Source organism: Leopardus geoffroyi, chromosome D1 (genome assembly GCF_018350155.1).
Source record: "Leopardus geoffroyi isolate Oge1 chromosome D1, O.geoffroyi_Oge1_pat1.0, whole genome shotgun sequence".
Lineage (NCBI taxonomy): Eukaryota > Metazoa > Chordata > Mammalia > Carnivora > Felidae > Leopardus > Leopardus geoffroyi.
The window spans coordinates 115,573,040-115,593,851 of NC_059329.1; the positions used below are offsets into that span (position 1 = coordinate 115,573,040).

At 57.4% G+C, this 20,812-nt stretch overlaps 3 protein-coding genes and 2 long non-coding RNA genes across 6 annotated transcripts; 2 read left to right on the plus strand and 3 right to left on the minus strand.

Moving 5' to 3' along the window:
- Positions 1–11: 11 nt before the first annotated feature.
- LOC123602165 lies at positions 12–6,629 on the minus strand. Its single transcript, XR_006714403.1, has 2 exons — positions 3,723–6,629; positions 12–144 (listed from the first exon to the last, which is right to left on the minus strand). It is a non-coding gene; the product is annotated as an uncharacterized LOC123602165 (long non-coding RNA).
- Positions 1,093–2,258, plus strand: LOC123602162 (interferon-induced transmembrane protein 1-like). The gene is made up of 2 exons (XM_045486520.1): positions 1,093–1,325; positions 1,897–2,258. The coding sequence occupies exons 1-2, from the start codon at positions 1,140–1,142 to the stop codon at positions 2,089–2,091; spliced, it is 381 nt and encodes a 126-aa protein (XP_045342476.1). The 5' UTR covers positions 1,093–1,139; the 3' UTR covers positions 2,092–2,258.
- Positions 6,630–7,073: 444 nt separating the features above from the next.
- Positions 7,074–20,674, minus strand: LOC123602159 (interferon-induced transmembrane protein 3-like). 2 transcript variants are annotated; one of them, XM_045486518.1, is made up of 4 exons: positions 20,666–20,674; positions 9,751–9,756; positions 7,870–8,172; positions 7,074–7,362 (listed from the first exon to the last, which is right to left on the minus strand). In XM_045486518.1, the coding sequence occupies exons 3-4, from the start codon at positions 8,116–8,118 to the stop codon at positions 7,171–7,173; spliced, it is 441 nt and encodes a 146-aa protein (XP_045342474.1). In that variant the 5' UTR covers positions 8,119–8,172; positions 9,751–9,756; positions 20,666–20,674; the 3' UTR covers positions 7,074–7,170. The 2 variants fall into 2 exon arrangements, with proteins under 2 accessions (XP_045342474.1, XP_045342473.1); XM_045486517.1 differs by lacking the exons at positions 9,751–9,756; positions 20,666–20,674 and adding an exon at positions 8,536–8,769 and having other exon boundaries at positions 7,870–8,244.
- Positions 9,778–12,681, plus strand: LOC123602163. The gene is made up of 3 exons (XR_006714401.1): positions 9,778–9,825; positions 9,973–10,564; positions 12,096–12,681. It is a non-coding gene; the product is annotated as an uncharacterized LOC123602163 (long non-coding RNA).
- LOC123602161 (interferon-induced transmembrane protein 1-like) lies at positions 17,901–19,048 on the minus strand. Its single transcript, XM_045486519.1, has 2 exons — positions 18,765–19,048; positions 17,901–18,262 (listed from the first exon to the last, which is right to left on the minus strand). The coding sequence occupies exons 1-2, from the start codon at positions 18,945–18,947 to the stop codon at positions 18,068–18,070; spliced, it is 378 nt and encodes a 125-aa protein (XP_045342475.1). The 5' UTR covers positions 18,948–19,048; the 3' UTR covers positions 17,901–18,067.
- Positions 20,675–20,812: the final 138 nt, after the last annotated feature.

The window sequence follows — 20,812 nt, forward strand, 5'->3', positions numbered from 1 at the left end:
ACGGGCACCAGTGACAGTCACAACAAAGTTTATTGCAATGAGAGGCAAGGCCGACCGATCGGGACCAACACTTTTGATCGGAGTGCGGCCCCCAAGAGCCGGGGTACAGAGTTTTTATAGCCGATCACATCGTTTTATCATCACCTGGGAACAGAAAAAAGAAATAGCTTCCAGATGAGGTAGAAACAGTTCCCGGATGGGGTGATTATTTTAGACTTTCTGCCGTTAAGTTGCAACCAGTGGATCTCCTTGACCCTGCCTCTGATGCTCTTTTCTTCGAACTTCTGTTTCCTTAATTGGTGAAGCCTAATTTACAAGAGTAAAGCAAGGCTGTTATCTCTTAACCTTCAGTGTCAAAACAAAGCTGTTATTTTTCAAGCTACAGTGTCAACACAAAGCTGTTATCTCTCAAGCTACCCATTTGCCCTACACTACAATTTAACCCTTACATCTTTCCCTGAAGATCCTGCGCCTTAGGTGACATGATGGGGCAGGAGGGAGGGAGGAAGGGTGGGGTGCTCAGGAATGCTGGCCCTGTGCTCCCAGCAGCTGCCAAATGGCCCGGATCCTCCCTTCTCCCACCACAGCTGGCTCCTGGTTTCCGGGGCCCTTGGGAGATGCTGGAGGCTGCTGAGGTGTGGGCTTCGGGGGCTCTCTCTGGGGGCTGGAGTGTGGAGTCCATATGGCAGCCCGCAGCAGGCTTGGGGCTGGGGTGGGGGGGGGGGGTGGGGGGGGAGACGCACATCCGAGGAAAAGTCCTCAGGGCCCACACACGCCCGACGGAGGATGTGGTAGGGGAGCAGAGACAGGACCCCACCTGAGAGCCTGGGACAGGAAGCCCCCCTGAGACCACAGCCCTTCCTCCTGCCCCGCCCTGGTGTAGCCTGACACCCAGTGGTCTGTCCATGTCCCTAGTGCCCAACCAAGTCACCCAGTTACAAAACACCAGGAAAAAGAAACTTCTGAGAAAGCAGAAGTACTGAGTTGAGACAGGGAGAGAGACCCTGATACAGGGCTGAGCTCTAGCAGGGACCACCCACATCCGGGCCTCACCCTACAAAAGGTCAAGGCTCTGGCATCCCAACAGCACTTCCTGTCCCTCTTCCCTGGTGCCCACAAGGCATTTCCCCAACTTAAACATGATCAAGGAGGAGCACGATCCTCCTGTAATGGGGGCACCCCAAGGCCCAGCTCCCGTGGCCACCACCGTGATCAACATCCAGACTGAGACGTACGTGCCCGACCACATCGTCTGGTCCCTGTTCAACACAGTCTACATGAACTGGTGCTGCCTGGGCTTCGTGGCCTTTGCCTACGCCGTGAAGGTGGGTGTGTGTGTTGGGGGGGTTCTCCCAGAAAGTGCAGGTGAGCCTGCGGAGGTCCGTCTGCCCCGAGGGTACCTGGTGTGTGGGGAACCCCTGTGTGTGTGAGCGTGTGTGTGACTATTCCCAGGGAGAGAACAGGGTGAGGCCGCGTGGGAGGGCATGGGAATGGCAGGGTCACCCTATGTCCCCACCCTCCCCAAGAAGGTCTCCTTCCCAGAATAATTAGGGAAATTACATCCTCCACACTTTGGACTCCGAACTCAGGTCTGGTCCAGAATGGACACGAGGTAGCCGAAGGCTGTTCGGCCCTGATGGGGTGTGAGGCCAGTGACTGGACCTACGCAGAGGGAGGGGGCGCCCTGGGGTCTCCAGGACAGGCCGAGAGTCTGAAGAAGGAGCTGGAGGCCCCAGCAGGGACGGGACCCAAGGGCCACTGTCCTGCTCAGGCTCCGGGAAAGGGGGGTGGGTCCCCGACCGGGGCGAAGGGCGTGTGGAGGCTGCTGTGGACGGGGACCAGCCTGGCTCTCGCCAGGACCCGCCCCTGATCCCCCTCTCCATCTCCTCTCCCCAGTCTAGGGACCGGAAGATGGTGGGTGACGTGATCGGGGCCCAGACCTATGCCTCCACCGCCAAGTGCCTGAACATCTGGGCCCTGGTCCTGGGCATCCTTCTGACCATTGGATTCATTGTTCTTCTGGTGATTGCCTACATGACGGCCTACAATATCATTTTAAGGGTTGTGCAGAATAGCAGAGGCCACCACTAGCTGGTCATGGCAGGAGACACCAGTCCTCCAGCATCCGTTGTGGCTGTGCTTCCCAAGCTTCCTGGGCTGTTGTGTTGGGCCCGTCCCTCAGCACCCACCCCTGTACCCTGTGCTTAAGCAGACTTCCCTGACCACAACTGAACGCAATAAAGTACCCTTGTGTGTGACGGTGCGGTGACGTCCCCTGGGTGGGGGGCCCTGCCGGGAGTCGCCAGCCTGCCCCTGAGACCGAGCCCACCGCCCCCCTTGGCCAGCTGTGCAGCTCTGGCTGGGGCAGGGCGCGTCCTCAGCTGGTGCTGGTTTCTGGCCTCCTGCTGGGAACAACAGCTGCCCCGGGGTCCTAGGAGAGGGGACCCTGGCGCGAGGAGGTCCCGTGCGCAGAGCACCCTTGGGCCTGAGGGTGAGGGTCCCTCCCCAGGTGTGTGGCAGGGTGGTGCTGGAGAGAACGTGAACGGGCAGCTCGGGCCCTCTGGGATGGCCGTGGGGTTTGGCACCTGTGGGCGCAGCGGACGGAGCCGCGGGCTCCCAGCCCCTCCTGGGAGTTCTAGACTTCGCTGCGCTCGGCAAGCCCCCCAGCTCTGTCTTTGCTCCTCTGGGGCTGGGGGTGGGGACAGAGCTCTCCACCGTGGGCTGACTGCAGAAGCCAATCATCAGACCTGGCGAGGAGGCCCCGATGGACAGGAAGCCTGAGGGGAAGGACTCACTCCCTCAACCCAAACAGAACGGGCCCTGCAGGGGGAGCGACTGCCCCTGCAGGGGGAGCGACTGCCTGGTGCCCCAGGAAGGGTCTCCCAGCCGCTGGGACCTCAGGCCTTGGTGTGAGCTTTTGCCAGAGCCCAGGCTGCACCTGGGGACCCGGAGGCCATCCTCAGCCCTGCAGGAAGAGCTTGCCCCAGGCAGGCATTCCTGTCCCAGGCCCCAGAGGGACTGGGTGGGGTCGCACTGTGGTGGCCAAGCCCCTAGGCCCTGCACAGCCACCCCGGAGAGGCTGGCGAGTCCCGGTGGCCACAGGCTGCGGTCAGGGAGGGAGCCCCTCGTCTGCGTGCGCTTCGCCCGCTGGGACAGCCAGGCTCGCCTGGGTTCCTGCAGTGGGGCCAGGTCAGTCCCTGCGGCTCCCCTCCCGTTGACGTCTGCAGCTCTTCACACTGGGTTCCCGGTTCAGTCCCCGCACAAGGTCCACACCCCTGGTGTCCACCTGTGCACACCCTGTCCCTGGGCGGGACTCTGGTTGGGGTGCCCTGGGTGTGCCGTGAAGCGCGCAGGGGTGCCGGGGGTGTGAGCGGCAGTGGGACGGGCCCAGGCAGGTGGGGGGTGGAGAGGGGACGCTGGTGGATCCGGCCCTCTGGGTCCCGGAAGGGCTTGCTCCAGATGGCCCAGGGGCCAGCCAGGGTCAGGGGAAGGGCCGGCCACGTGCCCCAGGCCCCTGCCCAGCTGGACAGGGGGCTCAGCCTTTGGGACCCACAGCGGGTGGAACCTGGCCAGCTGTGTGCATTTGTATCCCAAACTCCAGTTCCTGCCTGTCCTGCTCAGAGCTCTCCTGCTTATCCCTGCACCTCCTGGGCCTCACCCCCCACGTTCCCTGGAGCCTCCTCAGTTCATTCCCGGTCTCCCACTTTCCTGCCCGCACTTACGTCCTGAATCCCAGGACGGAGCAGGTGAAGCTGGAGAAGCCACCATATGGCTCTGCCAGGCAGAACGGTAGGACATCGCTGTCACAGATGGAGGGTGAGGGCCAGCCGTGTCACTCAGTGCTGTGGACGGTGGGGCATGGCTGACAGGGAAACAGCAATGACAGTAGGATGTGAAGGTCAAGTGGGCTTAATAACTGCCTGCTGGGATGGCCCGGTGGCCATGAGAAGGACAGGCAAACGATGTTCCTCAGCTTCTTCCAGCCAAGGAGGCTGGGATGGGAAAGCAGGTCCCTGAGCCCGCACTGTGAGCTGGTCTCGGAACAGATCCAGGGACTGAAAGCGTGGAACCCCGGGGGAAGGATGCTGCCGCCCGAGGTTCCTGGGCCAAAGCACATCCCTCAGAGCGTCCGCACGGCAGCCGAGGCTGGCTTCTTTGTACCGGACCCTGAAGACATGAGACTCGCACTTCTTAAATACTGTTGGACTCAGGGCCCAGGTAAGTATCTCAACAGCCAAAGCTTCATCCTGGCCTCTTTTTCAGGTCGGGCACATCGGGTCCAAAGAATCAGGGGCTCCAGGCCCAAATCAAACTCTCAGGGGGGCCCCTGGAACTCCCCAGGAGGGAGGCAGTTTCCACTGCTCAGACGAGTTACCGGAAAAGAAAGAAAGGGTGGTTGACTCATCCTCACACTGGATCAGTGGCCCTCAGGGTCAGAGCCGTGGTGGTGGGGCCAGCCAGGTGGAGACGTCTGCAATTGCCCCTTCCCCCCCCCCCCACACACACACCGGGAGAGAAATAAAGAACAGTGTCTCATCCTGAAGGGCAGCAGAAATCAGTGCCACCCTCGAACCTAACGGGTGCAGCGGTGCTGGCCCCCACCAGAGCCCCATTTCATTCACCAGTCTGACCCCCGGACCCAGGACCTTGGCAGAGACGGTGGAGTGCTGCAGACCGGCCCGGCGGGAGCCCCGCGTCAGCTGCTGTGCCAGATGTAGACCCAGTCGTCCTCAGGGCTGGGGTGTGTGGACGGTGACCTGCCCAGATCTCTAAAGACGGCCACGGGCCACCAGGTGGCAGACCTGCCTACCACGAGCAGGGCCGTCTCAGCCCCGCCAAGTCAGCAGGGATGCGTGAGAGGGTGGAGGTGGAACGTTCCAGATCAAACGGGCAGTTTGCACCACCGTGTCACCCACCCCTGCTGTGTGCGCCTGTCCCTCTGCTCCCACCAGGGCTGCGGGGAGAGCCCGTGCGAACCAGATGATGGAAAAGGAAGATTTCCCAGCCTGGTGCTCCAGGGGTCAGCTCAGTGTGAGCAGAGATCTGGACAGAGCTGGGGCTTGGACCCACACCCAGCCAGGGTGTCCTGCGGTCTAATGCTCTCATACCCCCTCGCTCAAGGGTGTCCTGAGGATCCACAGGAAGGGAATGGTTCCTGGGAGCACAGCTGCAAGCAGGCACTGGCCACCCTGTGGGTGTGGGGAGAAGTGGACGCTCATAGAATAGACATGGAGAAAGTGTCCCAGCGCTCCAGGGGCGGCAGGAGACAGAGGGGAAGGTGGGAACCGGGGGCTTGGAGAGAGGTCTGTGGATGTGGGTGCACAACTGGGCACACAGGTTACATGTCACTTTCAGGATGAAATCCGGGCTCGGTAGCCTGAGAGATGTCCTGTAGGAGAGGGGCTCCACAACTAAGATTAAATCTTGTCATTATCAATCACATAAATTACGTACCACGAAAGCCATCATTCTGAAAACAGATTGGCAAGCTGTCAGCACGTTTTACCTTTGTGCACGAGAGGGGACGTCTTTAGCAGCCACGTGGTGGAAAGGGACACACAGGTGAGCTACTGCCCGCCATCTCCCCTCCACAAGCAGGGGCAGCGTGTGGGTGGCTCCGAATGACCTCGGTGGGGGCTGCATCCCACAGACACCGGTGAGGGCAGCGCATCAGGGCTCAGACTGGTGGCACCCCGCTGGGGCCTGCAGGCATCCGTCCCAGCCCCTCACTGCCCTCACCCCACACGGGGCCCCGGGGCCAGCTTCTCTCCCTCTCTGCCCTCTGACTGCCCATGTGCACGCGGGCTCGCTTAGTGGGGACAGCCCTGAGGGCAGTGGAGCCACACAGGGCCCTCGACAGGCAGGGTTCAACGCAGGTGTGGGTTCCAGGGACACCAGACGTGGTTAAGTGCAGGAAGCAGCTGACACACGGGGAGGGGCCCCAGTGCCCGAGACCCAGACTTGAGGCTGGTCTGGGGGCCTGGACGCCACGGGGCCTCCAGGGTGAAGGCAAGAGCTCCTGGCAGGCCAGGGCCCGGCCATCGGCACCCACAGCGCGCGGGCCAGGACCACAGGCGGCGAGAGAACAACTTGAGGGGCCCTACCCCATGTTGGGCTGTGCTGGGAGGTGGGGGGTAGGGGTGGCGGGGCCGGCTGATGGGGTACGCATCCCAAGTGTTTCCACAGAGCACCTGGGAGGGAATAGTCTCTTCTGGCTTTGCACGGAGTGATCTCAGGAGGAAGCTGGACGGCCAGGGCTCCTGAGGTGCCCAGGTTCAGTCCTGAGGGGGGATGAGGGTAGGAGGGACAGATGTGCTCATGGCACCAGAGGGTCTGGGCAGCTTCTGGCCAAGGCCTTGGATCCCTTTCCGGGCTCTGGGGTCAGGGAAGGTGGCAGTCGCCCTGCCCTTTGGGCGGGGATTTGGGGCCTACCTCTTGCCGGCCAAAGCAAGTCTTTCCCCAGCCCGGAGGGGCAGATCTGCCCAGTTGCCCTCCTCCACCCAGGGTACCCCAACCGGCCTGGTGCATCCTCGAGTTAGGGCACCGTGGGAGCAGGGACAGAGGTGTGGGTGAGCCCCAGCGGGGGTCTGGGTGTACAAGGGAGGACAGGGGAGGCTATCACCGCCCCAGTTCCATGCACATTGCCCACAATGTGGAGGCCGTGAGAGAGGAGGTCAGGGAGCTGACTTCCAGTCAGGGCGAGGGCACGGCCGGCTGGGGCTGCAGCTCCAGAAGTGGACTGTGGACTCCCTGTATCTGGTGCCCTGCGACTCTCCCCAGCCAGTGCATTCCTGGAAGCTAAGAACGTTCTGGCCTCAGTGCCACCTTGCCACAGATGAACCCATTCTGCTTAGGGCTCAGACCTCTGGGAAGTAGGGGCCCCTACATACAACTATTGTCTGTTAGTTGCCCCCAGCCTGAAGCCAGATACCCGCGAGGCCTGAGGATGTGCCTGGGAGCACACAAAGGACACAGGGCTGGGTGCAGGGGGACAGTGGGGGACACGGGCCTAGGGGCAGGCTGAACAGTCTCAATGGGGCCCCTCCCAGGTACAAACACAGCACCCACACACACACACACACACACATATGCTTTATTGAATTCAGTTGTAGACTGATGTGTACACAAAATGCTGTGACAGGAGTGACGGCCTCAGGCCATGGACAACTGCTAGTACCCTCCATAACCTTTCATCATTTCTGACATTGCTTGGAAAACCACCAGTGAGCCAGTGAAGAAAAGAACGATGAACGTAAGGGTGAGAAGGAGGCCCAAGACCAGAGCCCAGATGTTCAGGCACTTGGCGGTGGAGGCATAGGTCTGGGCCCCGATCACGTCACCCACCATCTTCCGGTCCCTAGACTGGGGAGAGGAGATGGAGAGGGGGATCAGGGGCGGGTCCTGGCGAGAGCCAGGCTGGTCCCCGTCCACAGCAGCCTCCACACGCCCTTCGCCCCGGTCGGGGACCCACCCCCCTTTCCCGGAGCCTGAGCAGGACAGTGGCCCTTGGGTCCCGTCCCTGCTGGGGCCTCCAGCTCCTTCTTCAGACTCTCGGCCTGTCCTGGAGACCCCAGGGCGCCCCCTCCCTCTGCGTAGGTCCAGTCACTGGCCTCTCCCACTGAGAGGCGGCTTCCGGTGAGTTCCTTTGTTCTTTCTGGGAGAGCCCTGGAGCCACATCTCAGTCTGAGGGATGTCCTTGGGAACTGGGGACAAAGGCCACTCCTGGCCATCCCCGGGCCCCTCCTGCAGCCTCACTGCTACCACGCATGGACTCCCCACCCCCCCCCCTCCCACATGCCCTCGGGGCAGGCGGACCTCTGCAGGCTCACCTGCACTTTCTGGGAGAACCCCCCCAACACACACACCCACCTTCACGGAGTAGGCAAAGGCCACGAAGCCCAGGCAGCACCAGTTCATGAAGATCGTGTTGAACAGGGACCAGACGATGTGGTCGGGCACGGACGTCTCAGTCTGGATGTTGATCACGGTGGTGGCCATGGGAGCTGGGCTCTGGGGCCCCCCGAGTACCGCCACCTCATGCTCCTCCTTGAGCATCTCATAACTTGGGGGGACACCAGTGTGGGTGCCAGGAAGGAAGGGCTGGGCATTGCGGTTCATGGTGCGAGACGGAGATGCTGCGGTCCGGATGCTGGGGCTGCTCAGGGCTCTCCCCTCCCGGGTAGTTTCGATTTCTTCAAAGATTTCTCTTTCACGGTGTTTGGGGAATTGGGAATTGGTTGGGCACTAGGAGGGCGTGACCAAGCACTGGGTGTCAGGTTACACCAGGGCGGGGCGGGAGGCAGGGCTGTGGTCTCAGGGGGGCTTCCTGTCCTGGCTCTCACGTCGGGTCCTGGGTCCTGTCTCCGCTCCCCTACCACAGCCTCTGTCAGGGGTGTGTGTGGGCCCTGGGGACTTTTCCTCAGATGTGAGTCTCCCCACCCGGCCCCCACGCCAGCCCCAAGCCTGCTGCAGGCTCCCATACGGACTCCACACTGCAGCCCCCAGAGAGAGCCCCCGAAGCCCCAAAGCCCACACCTCAGCAGTCACAGGCCTCCTCTCTGTCTGGACTCTGTTGACTTTTCCTGGCTCTGAAGTCCACGTTCCAGCGGTGGGGCGGCAGGGCGGGGGGTGGGGGGGGGGGGGCGCTGGCAGGTCAGGACCCAGCAGCCTGTGTCGCCTGCCCTGGAGGGAGCCTCTAGCATCTCCCAAGGGTGCCGGCAACCAGGAGCCAGGTGTGGTGGGAGAAAGGAGGATCCGGGCCATTTGGCAGCTGCTGGGAGCACAGGGCCAGCATTCCTGAGCACCCCACCCTTCCTCCCTCCCTCCTGCCCCATCATGTCACATAGGTGTTGTCTGGGGGGTCATGGTAGGAAGTCCTGGTCATCTTCTTCCACTGTCAGGCCCATGCCCCCCTTCTCAGGACAGACTCAGGTCAGCTTTGTTGCCAGGACACCGCTCTTTCTAAGAGTAAAGGGTCAAGTTGCTCTCTCACTGCCTGCGGTCCCGGCCCGCGCGCTGTGGGTGCCGATGGCCGGGCCCTGGCCTGCCAGGAGCTCTTGCCTTCACCCTGGAGGCCCCGTGGCGTCCAGGCCCCCAGACCAGCCTCAAGTCTGGGTCTCGGGCACTGGGGCCCCTCCCCGTGTGTCAGCTGCTTCCTGCACTTAACCACGTCTGGTGTCCCTGGAACCCACACCTGCGTTGAACCCTGCCTGTCGAGGGCCCTGTGTGGCTCCACTGCCCTCAGGGCTGTCCCCACTAAGCGAGCCCGCGTGCACATGGGCAGTCAGAGGGCAGAGAGGGAGAGAAGCTGGCCCCGGGGCCCCGTGTGGGGTGAGGGCAGTGAGGGGCTGGGACGGATGCCTGCAGGCCCCAGCGGGGTGCCACCAGTCTGAGCCCTGATGCGCTGCCCTCGCAGGTGTCCGTGGGATGCAACCCCCACCGAGGTCATTCGGAGCCACCCACACGCTGCCCCTGCTTGTGGAGGGGAGATGGCGGGCAGTAGCTCACCTGTGTGTCCCTTTCCACCACGTGGCTGCTAAAGACGTGCCCCTCTTGTGCTGACGGCTTGCGGAGGGATGTGTTCTGCCTAATCATATGTATTTTGACTCTCATTTGTTCATTTAAAAAATTTTTTAATGTTTGTTTATTTTTGAGACAGACACAAAGTGTGAGCAGGAGAGGGGTAGAGAGAGAGGGAGACACAGACTCCGAAGCTGCTCTGTGCTCCGAGCTGTCAGCACAGAGCGCCACATGGGGCTCGAGCCCATGAACCATGAGATCATGACCTGAGCTGAAGTCCGATGCTTAACCGACTGAGCCACCCAGGTGCCCCATTTACTTTCATTTATTTAATTTAAAGGGTATATAATTTAATTTTTAATCAGGTAAAATTCGCATAACACAAAAGTTTGCCATTTTACCCATCAAAAGTGCACAATTTTCGTGGCTTTTCATATTTCTCGGTCTGTGCAGCTCTCACAACCATGTGGCCCTGAGTGTTTTCCCCGTGGCAAACGAAACCAGGTACCCATGATGCAGTGCCCACATCTGGTGAACCTTACTTCCTAGAAGGGCCTCTCCGCCTTCTGTGTGGTTGGATTTCCCTTCTGTCACGCATTCCATGTAGGCCTGTAAGCCTACAGGCCGCGGCCTTCTCGTTGGCCTTACCTCACTGGACTCATGCTTTCGGTGCTCACCCACGGGGCCACACAAATCAGAACTGCCTTCCTTCTGATAGGTGACAGGTATTGGATGGAAAGGGTACCATGTATTTGCTTCTTCAGTCATCAATTTACAGACATTTTTGGTTCTTATGAATAATACTGTTGGAAACACTTGTGTGCAAGTTTTGTGTGAACACGTTTTTCCGCCCTTCAGTGTATTCCCAGGCGTGGAAGGACTGAGTCATGTCAGAACTTTCTGAGGAGCTGCCAGACTGTTTCCACAGCATGTATGACAGCTTCTACTTCTCCTATCCTCACCAACGCTTGGGGTACCGTAAACAAGTTAGAGCCGCTCCATTGACTGTCAGTGCTGTGTCCTTGTGGTCTGGCACGTGTCCTTGGTGAGTGCTGCCACGAGAACCCTTCTCACCTGCTTGGGGGTCGTTCATGGGCCTGCAGAACGTCTGGTCAAGCCTTTGTCCTTTTACTCATCGGGCTGTTTGTCTCCTGGTTGAATTGTAACAGTTCTTTTACATTCTGAACACCAGTCCCTTATCGGATATGGGAATTGGAAGAATTCTCTACTAGTTTTCTGGTCGCCTTCTCACTTTCTTGAGAGAGTCCTCAGAGGCACAAACGTGTTAATTCACTGACGACGTGCGATTTATCCATTTTTGTTTGTTGCTTGTGTCATGTTTAAGAAGCCTGTTGCCTAATCGAACCGTTTTGTCTGTGTAACCGTTTTGTAGTTTTAGCTCTTATATTGGGTCTTTGAAACATTTTGAGTTAATGTTTGTATACTTCGCAAGATAAAGTCCATCTCCGTTCCTTTCCGCGTGGATGTCAGTTGCCCAGCGCCATTTTGGAAAGGTATTGGCCCCCTTGTTGAATGTCAGTGGACCATAAAGTACAGGGTTACTACTGGACTCTAAATTCTATTCCGTTGGCCTGAATGGCTGTCCTCACGCCAGTGCCACGCTGTCTGGATTACTACGGCTTCATGGGAAGTTTTGAAATCACCAGGTGCAGACCTCCAACTTTGTTCTGATTTGTCCAGATTGTCTTGGCCTGATGATTCCATGTGAATTTTAGGATCCACTTGACCATTTCTGGAAAGAAAAAAAAAAAAAGAACAACAAAGAACGCAGTGGGAATTTTGATGGTGATGACATCAAAACTGTAGATAAATTTGGGCAGTATTGCCATATTAACCGTATCGAGAATTCAGGGGTGCGCACGTGGGTTGGCTTTTGTTTATTTATGCTTCTTTAATTCCTCTCAGCAATCATCTGTAGCTTCCAGCACACCAGTCTTGCAAGTCTGTGGGTACATTTCTTACCAAGCATCTTAGGGTTATGATGCTGTTGTAAATGGAACTGTTTCCTTGGTTACATCATAGGGTTGCTCGTTGTTGGTGATTTGCATGTGTTGCTTTTGTCCCCTGCAATTTTGCTAATCTCTTCAATTTTTTTAGTGATTTTGTTAAGATTGTCTATTATAAGGTCATGTCATCTGCATGTAGAGATAGTTTTCGTTTTTCCTTTTCAATCTGGATGCCCCCACTTTTCATTTTCTTGCCTTGTTGCCCTGATTGGAACCTTTAGTCCAATGTCGGCTGCACGTGGAGTGAGCACACATTATCGCCTCGTTCTGGATCTTAGGGGGAAAGCTTTCAGTCTTTCATCATGGAGCGTAACATCAGCTGTGAGTTGTCCATAGACGTCCTTTATCAGGTTGACGAATTTCCTTTCTATTTCTAGTTTTGTGTGTGTGTGTTATCAGGAAAGGTTGTTGGATTTTGTCAAATACTTTTTCTGCAGGAACTGAGATGATCACATGGTGTTTTTTCTTCATTCTTTTAATATGGAGTATTATACTGATTGATTTTTTTAAGTTGAAGGGGAGTTGACGCGCAATGTTACCTGGTTTCAGGTGTACAACATAGTGATTCCACAAGCCTGTCCGTTATGCTGGGCTCAGCACAAGTGTAGCTGCCATCTGTCACCACACAACATATGACAACGTCATTGACTGTATCCCCTATCCTGTGCTTTTCATCCTCGTGACTCACTCATTCCATAAGTGGAAGCCTGTACCCCCCACCTCCCTTCCCTCTGACAACGATTTTGGCGTCATTGGCTTTCTGCGTGAGAACCTTTGTGGTGGGGCCAGCCAGGTGCGGACATGGACATTAGCTGACTTGGTGGCAGACCCGCCCACGTAAGCAGGGTTGTATAAGATCACCAAGTCAGAGTTCTGAGTGGGCCCAGTACCAATGGATTAGAGGACACAGTGGAATGTTCCAGATCAGAGAGGCCCTTTGTATCCCCGCATGTGCCGGAGCTCCCAACATTCTCTCCCCTGGGACCCTTTGGAGAAAGCAGAGTCTTTTGTGGGGCAGACACTCAGCATCAGCGTGGAAAAACTTCCCTCTACCCTTCAAAATCTATTTTGGCTAAGTTGACATGAGAACGATTAACAGGAGAAAATAAAATTTAATTTTGTGTGTTTAGAAACCTCACATACACGAGAGGTTCAAAAACAGGAAGGTCTATGCCATCTAGAGTATGGGAATGGGTTAGGGTCAGGGTCAGGGTTAGGGGTGAGGGTCAGGGTGTGGGTTAGGGTTAGGGTTAGGGTTAGGGTCAGGGTCAGGGTCAGGGTTAGGGGTGAGGGTCAGGGTGTGGGTGAGGGTTAGGGTTAGGGGCCTTGGCTTCAAGAGAAGGGCAGTAAGTGTAGATATGTTTGCCCTGGCATACAGAAGGGTCACTCAGATAACAATCATCCTCGGTAAATGCTCTCATTCTGTGAAAAATCTTCAACTTGGGTTCTTTTTGGCAGTTACCAGAGAGGCAAGAGTTTTGGGGTTTACCATCTGAGATGAGCGGCTGCATTCCGGAAGCTGAAGGGTGCTCTGACTCCTCCCTCCCCTGGCAGTTTCGATTTCTCCAAAGTTTCTATTTCCTAGCTTTCAAAAGTTGTAAACTGGCTGGGTACCAGGAGGGTGGATGAGGGACAGAGTGTCAGGTTACATGAGGGCAGGGCTTGACGCTGAGGAGGTAGGGGGAGCTTCCTGTCCTGGCACTCCAGTCAGGCCGGGTCAGCTGCTATCCCACTTCCCTATTGAGGGGTGTGTGGGGGGGGGGCGCTGGAGACTTTCTCTCAGCCCTGGGCTCTCCCCACCGTCTACCTGCTTTGTTGGGTCTCAGCTTTTTAACAACCAGTGTTGTGCCTGGACCTGCCCTGGTGGTTCCTAGGATTGCAAGAAACCCTCCAGCTACGACTCTCAGGAAACTCTGAAAAACTTCAAAAATATTAGGCCTGGAAATCACACAGCACAGGTGTGGCCACAAAACAAGTTCGGGGTGTGGGTTGGAGGGAGGGGGATGTAGAGGGGGAAGGGAAGAGGGAGAAGGAGAGAGCGCATGTGAGCTGCCAAAACAGAACCCCAGGAAGTTAAAGCACAGGAAAAGAAAAGACAAGTGGCCCAAATAGTCCATTATCAGAACCAATCAAGATATGTCGCAGCTGGCCATGCACATCATGTTGTTTGCGTGCTCTCAGTGTGTTCACTGGAGACAGCCATCTTCGAAATGGGCACCTCTGCAATAAATGATTGAGTCAGGCACTTGCATTATTACATAGAAGGGAGGAAGGAAGGAAGGAAGGAAGGAAGGAAGGAAGGAAGGAAAGCAGACAGGAAGGGAGGAAGGAAGGAAGGCAGGCAGGAACGAGGAAGGAAGGGAGGAAGGAAGGCAGGAAGGGAGGAAGGAAGGCAGGCAGGAAGGGAGGAAAGAAGGCAGGCAGGAAGGGAGGAAGGAAGGCAGGCAGGAAGGCAGGAAGGCAAGCAGAAAGGCAGGAAGGAAAGGAGGAGGGAAGGAAGGGAGGAAGGAAGGCAGGAAGGAAGGAAGGAAGAAACAAGGGAAGGAAGGTAGGAGGGAAGGAAGGAACGAAGGAAGGAAAGGAGGAGGGAAGGAATGGAGGAAGGAAGGAAGGAAGGAAAGGAGGAAGGGAGGCAGGAAGGGAGGAAGGAAGGCAGGAAGGGAGGAAAGAAGGAAGGAAAGAAGGCAGGCAGGCAAGAAGGCAAGAAGGGAGTAAGGAAGGAAGGAAGAAAGGCAGGCAAGAAAGAAGGAAGGAAGGAAGGAAGGAAGGAAGGAAGGAAATGTGGAAGGAAGGCAGGAAGAGAGGAAGGAAGGAAGCAAGGAAAGTAGGAAGGAAGGAAAGGAGCAAGGAAGGAAGGAAAGAAGGAAGGAAGGAAGGGAGGAAGGAAGGAGGAAGGGAGGGAGGAAGGAAGAAACGCAGGAAGGAAGGATGGTAGGAAGGAAGGCAGGAAGGAAGGAAGGAAGGCAGGCAGGAAAGAAGGAAGGAAGGAAAGAAGAAGGAAGGAAGGAAAGAAGAAGGAAGGAAGGCAGGAAGGAAGGAGGGAAAGCATGAAGGAAGGTAGAAAGGAAGGCAGGCAGGAAGGGAGGAAGGAAGGATGGAAGGAAAGGAGGAAAGAAAGAAGGAAGACAGGCAGGGAGGGAGGAAGGAAGGAAGGAAGGCAGGCAGGAAAGGAGGAAGGAAAGAAGGCAGGCAGGAAGGCAGAAAGGCAGGAAGGGAGGAAGGAAGGATGAAGGAAGGAAGGAAGGAAGGAAGGAAGGAAGGAAGGATGGAACAAAGGCAGGAAAGAAGGAAGGAAAAAAGCAGAAAGGGAGGAAGAAAGGAAGGCAGGAAGGAAAAGAGGAAGGAAGGCAGGTAGGCAGGAAGGAAGGAAGGCAGGAAGGAAGGGAGGAAAGAAGGCAGGAAGGAAGGGAGGAAGGAAAAAAACCCATCAGGGCTTACCTTCATTCCCCCACACCAGACCCAAGCCTTCCGGAAGGTGCCGGAGTCCAGCCCCAGCAGGTCCAGGGGTTCCCGAAGGATGAACGGCATCGGCGAGAATAACAAAGGGACACGACAGCAGTGTGTCCGACTGGCCGCTTTACTGTGGCAAGCCTGGCGTTATATTTGTTAGCAATTTCCTTGTAGCGTGCGTCACCTACGCTTCTCGGCTTTACCTAATTCTAAAAACGTTCCTTTGTGTAATCGCCCATCAAGGAACCTCATGGTTATTTTCTTGTAACGTTCCCTCCTGGCCTTTGCTTATCGATTAATTTCTTCATATTATTTTCATTATGTATCTACGTTTATGTACAGTCTATAAAGCATTTGCTTTGCTATTTTCGTGGAAGGGCATCTAGCTCTCAACACCTCGAGTGGAACGTTTACAGGGACATGACTTCTTAATTGTTCCTTTGAACTGTTTGCGGTAGAAGGAACAAAAGTATTCGCTTTGGTCTGGGGTGCCTGGAGGGAGCCAAGAGGGCTGGGAACCCACGCCTTATGCGCTCCCAGAGAGACAACGTATACCTGGGAACTGATGAACCATTCTGTACCTTAACCCACCAGGTCCAGTTACCACCTGGAATGCCTCCTGGGGGCCAAGCGGGCCTAGGGGTTGGAGTAACTCGTAGCCATAGAGACATTGCCTTGTTGCCGGAGTGGGGCTTTCGAACCTGTGTGCCCCCCTCCCTGCCTGGGAAACATAGGGGGCTATCCTTCCTTTAGGCAGGGGACGGGCGGGCGGGGGTGGCACCGGCTGGATATAAGGTTTCTTTTTTGTCCTGGGGGTCGTCCCCAGAAAACATCCCCGAGTTTGCCCCCACGGGTTTCTTTTGAATCATCAGTGCCAATTGGACCATGGGGATGGCCACGATGAGTAAGAGGAGGGACGCCAGTAGCTTCCCATTCGGAGGGTCGCTGTGCCTTGCCCTTCCGCCGGCTGCCCGGGCTGTGCCATCAGGAAGGCCGGATGGATCGGCTCCAGGCATGGAAGGCCTCACTATCCACATGCGTGGCTCCTCCACCAAGGGACCCAGGGGTTCGTGGCTGGGAGCTTCTGGGAGCACGTCTGTCCTCCCTACCCTCATCCCCCGTCAGGACTGAACAGGGCATCTCAGGAGTCCTGCCAGTCTGTCTCCCTCCTGGGATCAGTCCACACAAAGCCGGAAGAGAATATTCCCTCCCAAGTGCTCTTTGGAAAAACTTGGGATGCCTCCCACCTGCGCGGCCCCGCCCATCTCCCTCTACCCCACCAGCTGGCCAGCCGACACCACCCCCACCTCCCACTGCCCACCCCCACCCAAGCACCGCCTACCTCCAGGAGACCCAGGACGCCTTGGCCAGGTCGGTGCCAGAGCTGGAGGGGGGCTCTGAGGACCAGGGCTGTGCAGCGCTGGGCCCCTGCAAGCCCACGGTCAGTACCCAGGACCTTACTGCATGATGCCTCGGGCCTCACCTGTGATTTGCAAAAGCTGGACATCATGGGTATTTGTTGGCTACAAGAGAGGGTCACCTGTCTAGCAGGACCGTAGACCCAGGTCACTGCAGCTCAGATGGGGTTATGCCCAATATGACCGTCCTTTTTGAGAGCTGCCTGATCTGGGAATGTGAGACCCACGCAGCCCATCCGGCTGGGGAATGGGGGCCTGAAGCACGTGGCCGGCCCTTCCCCTGACCCTGGCTGGCCCCTGGGCCATCTGGAGCAAGCCCTTCCGGGACCCAGAGGGCCGGATCCACCAGCGTCCCCTCTCCACCCCCCACCTGCCTGGGCCCGTCCCACTGCCGCTCACACCCCCGGCACCCCTGCGCGCTTCACGGCCCACCCAGGGCACCCCCACCAGAGTCCCGCCCAGGGACAGGGTGTGCACAGGTGGACACCAGGGGTGCGGACCTTGTGCGGGGACTGAACCGGGAACCCAGTGTGAAGAGCTGCAGACGTCAACGGGAGGGGAGCCGCAGGGACTGACCTGGCCCCACTGCAGGAACCCAGGCGAGCCTGGCTGTCCCAGCGGGCGAAGCGCACGCAGACGAGGGGCTCCCTCCCTGACCGCAGCCTGTGGCCACCGGGACTCGCCAGCCTCTCCGGGGTGGCTGTGCAGGGCCTGGGGGCTTGGCCACCACAGTGCGACCCCACCCAGTCCCTCTGGGGCCTGGGACAGGAATGCCTGCCTGGGGCAAGCTCTTCCTGCAGGGCTGAGGATGGCCTCCGGGTCCCCAGGTGCAGCCTGGGCTCTGGCAAAAGCTCACACCAAGGCCTGAGGCCCCAGCGGCTGGGAGACCCTTCCTGGGGCACCAGGCCGTCGCTCCCCCTGCAGGGCCGGTTCCGTTTGGGTTGAGGGAGTGAGTCCTTCCCCTCAGGCTTCCTGTCCATCGGGGCCTCCTCGCCAGGTCTGATGATTGGCTTCTGCAGTCAGCCCACGGTGGAGAGCTCTGTCCCCACCCCCAGCCCCAGAGGAGCAAAGACAGAGCTGGGGGGCTTGCCGAGCGCAGCGAAGTCTAGAACTCCCAGGAGGGGCTGGGAGCCCGCGGCTCCGTCCGCTGCGCCCACAGGTGCCAAACCCCACGGCCATCCCAGAGGGCCCGAGCTGCCCGTTCACGTTCTCTCCAGCACCACCCTGCCACACACCTGGGGAGGGACCCTCACCCTCAGGCCCAAGGGTGCTCTGCGCACGGGACCTCCTCGCGCCAGGGTCCCCTCTCCTAGGACCCCGGGGCAGCTGTTGTTCCCAGCAGGAGGCCAGAAACCAGCACCAGCTGAGGACGCGCCCTGCCCCAGCCAGAGCTGCACAGCTGGCCAAGGGGGGCGGTGGGCTCGGTCTCAGGGGCAGGCTGGCGACTCCCGGCAGGGCCCCCCACCCAGGGGACGTCACCGCACCGTCACACACAAGGGTACTTTATTGCGTTCAGTTGTGGTCAGGGAAGTCTGCTTAAGCACAGGGTACAGGGGTGGGTGCTGAGGGACGGGCCCAACACAACGGCCCAGGAAGCTTGGGAAGCACAGCCACAATGGATGCTGGAGGACTGGTGTCTCCTGCCATGACCAGCTAGTGGTGGCCTCTGCTATTCTGCACAACCCTTAAAATGATATTGTAGGCCGTCATGTAGGCAATCACCAGAAGAACAATGAATCCAATGGTCAGAAGGATGCCCAGGACCAGGGCCCAGATGTTCAGGCACTTGGCGGTGGAGGCATAGGTCTGGGCCCCGATCACGTCACCCACCATCTTCCGGTCCCTAGACTGGGGAGAGGAGATGGAGAGGGGGATCAGGGGCGGGTCCTGGCGAGAGCCAGGCTGGTCCCCGTCCACAGCAGCCTCCACACGCCCTTCGCCCCGGTCGGGGACCCACCCCCCTTTCCCGGAGCCTGAGCAGGACAGTGGCCCTTGGGTCCCGTCCCTGCTGGGGCCTCCAGCTCCTTCTTCAGACTCTCGGCCTGTCCTGGAGACCCCAGGGCGCCCCCTCCCTCTGCGTAGGTCCAGTCACTGGCCTCTCCCACTGAGAGGCGGCTTCCGGTGAGTTCCTTTGTTCTTTCTGGGAGAGCCCTGGAGCCACATCTCAGTCTGAGGGATGTCCTTGGGAACTGGGGACAAAGGCCACTCCTGGCCATCCCCGGGCCCCTCCTGCAGCCTCACTGCTACCACGCATGGACTCCCCACCCCCCCCCACATGCCCTCGGGGCAGGCGGACCTCCGCAGGCTCACCTGCACTTTCTGGGAGAACCCCCCCAACACACACACCCACCTTCACGGAGTAGGCAAAGGCCACGAAGCCCAGGCAGCACCAGTTCATGAAGATCGTGTTGAACAGGGACCAGACGATGTGGTCGGGCACGGACGTCTCAGTCTGGATGTTGATCACGGTGGTGGCCATGGGAGCTGAGCTCTGGGGCCCCTCCAGGATGTCCACCTTATTGTCCTTTAACATCTCCAGCTTTGGAATGAGCAGCCGTCCCAGGTGAACAAGCGTTGGGAAATGAGTTTCTGATGCAGAGAGGGAGCAGGTGTGGTCTGACCCTGATAGGGTGCTTAGGGCCCCTCCTTCTTCAGGGTACATTTAATTTCTCAGAAGTTTCTTTCCTGTTTTGCATGTGGGTGAAACTGGCGGGCACTAAGGAAGTCGGCCAGCTACTGAGTGTCAGTTTCCACCAGAGCATGGTGGGACGAAGGGCTGTGTTTACCTCGTCTTTACTTTCTGTTACTATAATTTATGTAACTCGTATTCTATATTACTTGATTAAAATTTTTTTGAATGTTTTTATTTATTTTTGAAGGAGACAGAGACAGAGCATGAGTGGGGGAGGGACAGAGAGCGAGGCAGACAGAATCCGAAGCAGGCTCCAGGCTCCGAGCTGTCAGCCCAGAGCCTGTCGCAGGGCTCGAACTCACAGACGTCGAGATCATGACCTGAGCCGAAGTCGGACGCTTAACCGACTGAGCCACCCAGGCGCCCCTTGTTTTTTTATTCATGTAAAATGCATAACAGAACTTGCTGCTTTACCCATTTTACGGTATCATTTAGTGGCTTCTTGTACATTCTTGATGTGCAAACATTACTCATAGTTAATCACAGAACATTTTTGTAACACAGAAACCGAATCCCATAAGGATCATTCAGTCCCTTCCTGATTTCCTCCTCTCCCAGCTCCTGGCATTCAGCGATCTCTTTGGCATCTCTCTTGATTTTCCTCGTCTGGAGTGTCATGTGTATGGCTTTGTGTACCGTGTGGTCCTCTGAATGCCTCCTTCCACTTCAAATATTGTTTTGAAGCTGAATTTTGTTTTAGCATCTATCACTACCTCTTTCCTTTTGATGGCCAAGTAATACTCTGTCACATGGATATACCACATTTTGCATCCGGTAGTAACTTGCTGGACATTTAAACTGTCTCCGCTGTCTGGCTGCTATTAATAACGAGTGTTTCACTCACTCAGTGCCCAGTGGTGGATTCTGTTTCATTATCTGAAGAACTCCGCCACAGTGTTTTCCCTACTGGCGGCACGGTTCTATCTCACAGCTGCGGGTACAAGGATTCCCACCGATGCACGTCCCTGACAAGGCTGTCGGCTTCCCGGCGCTCAGCCCCAGTGCCCAGGACGCCCGTGCTTGCTGTGGGGGAGGCATCCCGCCCCCCACGCCGCCCCCGTGACCAGGTCTCGGGTTTTTGGGAGGCTGCCCCCGCCTGTGACCTTTCTTTTCCCGCGTCGGTGGGAAGGAGCAGCAGGGCTTGGAGGGGTATTTCCCTTCTCCACGTTGGTTAGGCTCTTCCTGAGGCCAGGTCTTTGCTAAGGAGGACAGAATACTCTGGGCGTATTTTAAAATGTTCGTGTTCTCTTCCCCGCCGGAAGCATCAGGGGCTTTTCTGTACTCTTCACTCTGAGAATGTGGTTTTCTCAGCCCCCTGGAGCTGTAGGAGTTTTACTCCCTCGACTTGGTCCTCAGTCCCCCCGGGAGTCAGTACCTTGGGGGGTTCTGGTAAGTGAGCTGTGCCTTCTTCTCACCTGTGCCTCCAGTTTGGGGGCTGTGGCTGCGATTTCTGAAACAGCCAAGGCGAGATCTTGGTTTCCAGTTTCTGCATCTTATTTCCTGTTGTGAAGCCCAGAGTGAAAACCTCAAGAAAACCTCCAGGGTCTTTTCGTCACCACAGACCACACGTCTGTTTGTGTTGGATTTTTAAACTTCAGTTACTGCCCTTTTCAGCTACTGAGTTTTCATATTTAAAAAAAATAATTTATACCTTTTCATTGGTGTTCTCCGTTTTGTATAGTGTTGCCTCGCACCTTTCTTCACCT